The sequence below is a fragment of the Antennarius striatus genome, chromosome 12 (genome assembly GCF_040054535.1).
Source record: "Antennarius striatus isolate MH-2024 chromosome 12, ASM4005453v1, whole genome shotgun sequence".
Classification (NCBI taxonomy): domain Eukaryota; kingdom Metazoa; phylum Chordata; class Actinopteri; order Lophiiformes; family Antennariidae; genus Antennarius; species Antennarius striatus.
Window position 1 is genome coordinate 3,370,095 of NC_090787.1, and position 6,949 is coordinate 3,377,043.

The 6,949-nt window shown below is 41.3% G+C and overlaps 1 protein-coding gene across 1 annotated transcript; it reads right to left on the minus strand.

The window, feature by feature from the left end:
* Positions 1-5,125: 5,125 nt before the first annotated feature.
* Positions 5,126-6,274, minus strand: LOC137605522 (zona pellucida-like domain-containing protein 1). The gene has a single exon (XM_068330257.1). The coding sequence runs from the start codon at positions 6,272-6,274 to the stop codon at positions 5,126-5,128; it is 1,149 nt and encodes a 382-aa protein (XP_068186358.1).
* Between the last annotated feature and the right edge of the window lie 675 nt (positions 6,275-6,949).

Below are 6,949 nucleotides of genomic sequence, written 5' to 3' on the forward strand. Positions count from 1 at the left end.
TCATTTTAAGACAGGACCTTATATCCCTGAAGTCCAGGTCTACCTTGAACTGAGTCCATGCACTGCTGATATGATGTATGAGGCTCCCTCTGTCTGCCCATGTAAGCTCTGTGGGAGGCAGTTTCATCTCTCTCTGCAGGGAAAACCAGATTTATGTAACCGAAACGATACACCATGCTTTCCCAACTTTTAACAACCTGCACCCAGCAACGACGGTTAATAATGAAAAAGCAGAGAGAGCTGAAGCAACTTGGGAAAGAGGAGCCACTTAATATAAAATAGTTCATATCAAATCCGTCTTTTGCTCTGGATACTCTTCGGTGCTCCACAACGAAAATAAACCAGTGACTGAAATTTAGCTTTAAAAAAAACCTCCACCTCATATTTAGATTCACATGCCCACACAAAAATAAACTTTTTTATTTCTTTAATTTGGATTGTTTATTCGTTAGCTATTCGACCAGCATTCCCAGGGCTCAAGCTTTCCAAACGGCAAAAGGACGCCCATGTGATCTGCACATATGTACAAACACTTTTGCGTTCACACACTCCTCTGGCTTTGGCCGGCAGATCTTTCTCCTCCTGTTTCCTCTGCCTTTCAGCCGGCCCGCCTCCTGCTGCTTGGTCATAAACCCACGTAATGCGTTTAGCATGCTCTGCGATCTTCTCCCTGCCTCTGCTCAAGGCCACTGGCTGCTATCATATCAGCACAGGATGCCTGACTCTGACATAACCTATCTGTACTAAACGTAAGGAAACTCAGATGGTTTCTGATTTCATTACTTACTTTAAGTATTGTATTTCATTTTATATCCTTCGCTGTTTATTCCGTCTCACATTCCTGCTAATGTAATTCACTTTACACACATTTATTTACACGTATTGACTTGTTTTAAAAGTAAAAAACCTCAGGATCATTCAGAGTTGCTTTTTAAACATTTTCAGTCTGGTTGCAGTGTGCGACTCCTGTTGATTTTTAATCGAGTAGATGTCATTCCCTGTATACTGGTGCCTTTCAACATGTGGTTTATTACTTAAATCTGCACTAGCATGAAAATAATTGCAAGTTAATTTGTAATTCATCCTCAAAATGATTGGATCCTGTACTTTGATCATCTATTTGAAGATATTAGAAGCTTAAAGTACAAATATTTAGTCCATGATCAGCAGTAACTGGGGATGTTTGTGATCCGTCTGTAGTGTGGGGTCACAATGGGGTCATTCCAATGGTGCATTTTGATGATTCTGTTGTGCACATTCTGTCACAACAGAATTACCTACCAAGAAAATTCAAGTGAGCCCACACCCACTTCCTGTGTGAACACCAGCCCACATTTCACTATGTGGAGTAATGGAACCAAAATCATCTCCTTTTGCAGCTAGTTAGTTTAAAACAGCCCCCCCCCCCCACCCGGGGGCTGTATCCGCTCACCTATAATCAGGAGTTTCTAATGCTGTGTTGATCTTCACACACCAATTTCACAATATATCAACAACCAGACGATGATTGCAGAGTACATCACACTGATGAAACAATACGATACAGGTATCGTCTACCCCCACTGTCTTGCCCCGGTGAAGCTGAGATGATGGTTAAAGCCCAGGGAAACTCTCCATGCCGTGAGAGGCTTGAGGGACAATCCCTCTGACAAATCACACAATGCAGGCTGTGTCAGAAAAAACAAGAAATGTCAAAAGACAGAATGATTAGGGGGGGTCTTGATAAATAATCGGAATAGTTGACATTTTAAATGGGGTTAAAAAAGTTCTCTTTAAATCAGATCTAAAGTATTGTTCTTGCAACTGTACGTAGAACATTTTTGGTTGAAATGTAGGTTAAACCAAGCATGTGATCAATTTCTTCATTGCATTTTAAGAATATTAGTGAGACCATCAAAATACAGCCATTTATAGACAATACTTCTGTATTGTATGCAATTTCCTCCGGGATTAATAAAGTATCTATCTATCTATCTATCTATCTTCCTGAGTAACGATTTGATTAAAATAATTGTACGCAGTCCAGGCATATATAAAATTTAGATTTCAATACTTTCTTAATTAATTCCATGTGTGATTATTAGAATTACATTGTCTCTCTGCATTTTTAGCTCATCTCTCGGGAATGGCGGGCAACCATTTCGGCGCCCGGGAAGTAAATTCGGGAAGTTGGGCAGTGATTAGTTGGGTTAGTTGGGCAGTGATTCGACCTCTTAAACCAGAGCTGCCCTAATAACGTATATGATGTGAGATCAGCATAAAACAGGCAGACACCATTAGATTTGCAGTCTTAACCACTCGTCTGTCACAGCCAGCAAGGCTCCATGGTAATCAAACAATTGACCTTGGCACTAATAGCACCATGCTCTAACCAACTGAGCGAACTAGCCAAGTAAAAAAAAGGTGCTTCACAATGTGATTTTATTTCTTCCCATCATTCTCGCAAATCTAAGGCTACCTTGGCAGAAAAGCTGCAGTTCTTTGAGGTTGAACTCAGCCAATAAGATCTCCATCCCCCCCATAGCAGCTCTGGTTGTGAGAGCGGACTAAAGTTTCAATCTGTGCATAAATGAAATTCAATCTGCTGCATGCATACGTGCTCATGCCAGCTGGAGTCAGGGACAGTCAGACAGACAAATAGACTTCCCAGAGAATAAATCTCAAAGAATATATAATACGTATACACAGGAGTGTAATCAAAAAACTGGCCTCCTTCCTACTCCCTTTCTCTCCCTCTCCTTCCTCCTCTTCAGCTCTTATCATTTTGTAGCCAAACCTCGGATGCTAAACTGTCGTAGATCAAATCCTGCTTGACTCTGGGAAACGATTCAGCTCTAGGTTTACCCGTCTCCGCAGCGAGTAATGATCTGATCAGGTTTTGGTTTTAGTATGAAACCCGTGCATAACTTGTGTGTGTGTGTGTGTGTGTGTGTGTGTGTGTGTGTGTGTGTGTGTGTGCGAGTAACCCATATGTGTTGGTATTCTAACTGCAATAGCTGTTCGACAACGCCAGTGTTTGTTTTGAAGCTCTTTTCTTTCCATTGCGCTTTATCCTCAGTAGGTTCGCGTACAGTTTGCATATACTGTGGTGACAAGCCCATCATTTCCAACTTTTTAAAGTGTGAGACATGGGATAACTTACTCTCTACAGACCTGGACTCTACTCAACATTTCTTGCGTTGTATTTCTGAATTTATTTTGCCTCTCTTTAATCTGTCACTTTGCATTATTTAGCTTAAAACCTGGAAATCTCATTATTTAAAATCTTTTTTCTCACTGAAAAAGAAATGTACTTTAATAATCCCCTTGGGAAAATTATTTTTCCACTCACAGTCTATATTGTTACACGTGTATACATATTTGTACAAGCCCTGAAAGAAACACACGCACACACACATACACACACACACACACAAGGGGCTTGTAAGCATGCCGATATACAGTATGTACACTATATAGTGTGAGGTAAAGCAATGGGCAGCTCCTTGGTGCGCCCCAATCAGCAACTTGTAAGAGCCTTGCTCAAGGGCACCCCAGCAGTGCTGAGGAGGTGACCTGGCTCCTCTCCACTGCCAGTTCACGCTCCAAACTTTTTGGCCCACATGGGGCTTGAACCAGCTACCCAGCAGTAGCTCAAGACTTAGTGGACTGAGCTACTGCCGCCCCAAGCCTGATGGAAGGCTGCAATTATTACTTATTATTGATGTTACTTTTTTTTTTAACATCATAGCGTGATTATAAACTGTGTCTCTAAGTATTTTATTTCATCAATCAGGCATAAAAAATGTAATTACAGCACATTTTTAGTTACTGGGTCCTAAGATGCTAAACCAAGCTGACATTTTAGTTTATAAAGCTTCTGACAATGTGCAACAGGAAACTATCTGTCTATGTATGACTACAAAAGGACGAAAACAAGCACAGATATCTCTCATGAGGGGACTCTGCATCTTTTTTCCATTCATCAGCCTTCACCTCAGGGTCACACCACAGAGAGACGGGGCAGTTATAGCCCAGTGGGGTCATAGATATACTGCCCTGTGAGTCCCGATAGGAAGGCAGCTTCCTCCTCTGACATTTAGACTGGTCTTACGGGAACCGGCTGTGAAAACTCTGGGGATTGTAAAATAGGAGGACGAAGAGCAAACACTGCTGCCCATGTTATGTATAAGGGATTTTAATGTCATATAAATATGTACAAGGTTTCTAGTTTCTTCTTCTGTTTTTATTTTATGTTTGTTTACAATTTAATTTCAGTAACTCTGAAACATGAATGTGAAATGCCCCTTGATGAGCAACTAAAACGTGGACACATCTTAAAATGATGACACACACTCTGAAATGTGAACCCTTTATTTTTATTCATACCGCTTTATCTAGTTAACAGTATTAATTGAATGCAGATCAATTCAGACAAGTTATTAATAATTCACAGAAAAGGAAAGTTTCATCTACAGTTCTTAGACAACACTGGTCTTACACTTCAGTAGTCAATAAATTGCTTGAGCGGGCTTGAAGGATTGAACACAAGGATGGTGGTGCCTGAGGGGATTCATGAGCCTTTATATTTATATCTTTATTTGTGTTAGCTGATTAATTTAGAAGCTGAACTTTAATAGAAAAAGTAAAAACACAAGAATATTCTGATTTCAAAGAATTTAATATTTTTAATTGCTTTGCTGAAATAGCAACGATCAGAATTTAATAAATTATATTTAATACATTGAAAGATACTTGAACTTCACTTTTAAAACAGCCAACACAACAAATATTCCTTCCTGTATCATTGCTGTATGTTTTCTCATAGTTTTTGGTCCAGTTAACATATTTTTCTCCGGTCTAATTTTACTTTATTCAAAGCTTCGAAAGTGCAGACATGCATTAACACTTAAATATTGTAATAAATCATTGTAATGCTAAAAGTAATCTACTGAAGATACATCATCCTCCCAACTATTCTTTCAGGATTTATAGACAGTGACACCTCTAGTAACAAACATTCAAAAATCTCTCAACAGATGCAGTCATGAGCTGAACCTTGGCCTCCACCAGAAAGTTAAATGATTGAACAGATATGCCTCAGAAAGTGGCCTGTAGGCCTGAGGTTAGTATTTCATAAGCCGCTTTAGTTCCTCAGCTTTTTGTAAAACACAGCTGTAACAGTAAGGGCAATGACGCAAGCAAATGCAAGGATGCCAACGGCCACCCCAAGTCCAACAGCAGAATTTTCTTCTTCAGCTTTGAGAGGCTCCTCGTTGGACTTGCCTTCAGTTTGGGTGATGATCTCAGGAGAGGAGAGGGTGTACGTCTCAGTTATGCCAAATGTGTCCTGGGAGCTTCTCTTCCTCCTTTTGTTGCACTGCTTGAAGATGCTACAGGTGCTTATCTCGCACAATCTGGTGATACAGTGGAGGTAGTAGGTGGAGACAGTCTCATTCTGTTGCTCAATGAAGCGAAAAGCTGGGAAGAGGAAACGGGCCTTCTGGCTGTCTCCGTTCTCCATCATGGTGGTGAACTGGTCCTTGGAACAGGGAACAAACAGGTTAAAGAAGCTGGAGTTAGTTGGATGTGGGGATATGGATGCATAGCACCGGTCAAGCAAAACATGGTACTGCCCTGTCAAGTTGGTGGCTTTGACCTCAACATACACATTGGTCCTAAGTTCAATTCCTACATCTGGAATTTCCATTGGTCTGGTGAAGGTGTCATCACTGAACAGCTCCAAGCTTAAGGTACTGATGAAACTCCCATTGTTGTCCTTGACTGCAATGGATGAGGAAGACACATCGATCTGGGTGTTGTTGACCAGATACTCTAAGGGATAGGCGCAGGAGTAGAAGTACTTCAGCTCAGCGTTGTAAGTGATGGTGCCAGTCGTAAGGTCGACGGACCGAACAATACCGCTGATGTTCACCGTCTGGATGTTGGAAAAGTCAGAGAATATACCAGTCCCAATGGCGCTGGTGGTCCTAAATATGCTTCCACAAGCGTTGGTCATATTGAGTGGAAAAGTATAGCGAGCAACAGGTGGAGTGACAGACTCATCCAGGGTTGCCCTACAATCCGTGTCCATCATGCGGTTCAGGATCAGTAGAGTCTCGTTGTAGCCTGTGTAGATGACGGGGCAAATCTGGATGGCCAGACTGATGGATGAAGTACCGCAGGTCACCGCGATGTCAGACATCTGTGGCCGCCTGGCTTCTCCTCCACATTCACTCAGCGTTAGCTGAGAACTCCGAGCTATCATTGACAGTAAAAGTAAAATAATCTTCATTGTTATTCTTCAGCTTCTTCAGCTTTGAACAGGACTCCCTCTCTCTGCTATAATGTTGAGTCCAACACTGAAGGCTGGTGGATCTTCTCAGTTTGTTTGAATTCCCCAAACTATATTCAGGGGTCTTTATAGGTAAGTGGGCTTTCTGGGAGTGGTCCAAACAAGGTCAAACACTTTGCTATTTGTGCACAACTGCATTGTATGAAGTATGAGTGCTCCAACATAGACCATATCCTAAGGGCAACAACTGAAACCTGAAGCATGTTGCAATCATGAAATTCAGTGACAATGGCCATGCTCCTTTGTCGAGTGTGCTTTAAAATATAGATTTCCATGCTTCCATAACCAAGACACCTTAAAATAAACATACTGAACATAACACGCCATGGGATGGATTTCAACGTGATGCATACAATGCTCTGAAGGTCCTTGTATCCGGTTTGAGCCTCAGTACCTTCGGCTATAACCTAGTTAAGATCCAGAGGAGCAGGTCAGAACCTCATTGATAATTCAGCCACTTATATATCTGGTCGTTTCTGCAGTAGTTGAGGTTTAGTCGTTAAAAAAAGGACATATTCTTGTACAAGAACAAACATCTTCTTAGACCTCGGTCCCTTAGACCTCACAATAAAGGGATTTTGTGGTAAATAGAGGGACGGGTAAATAAGCCAGAAC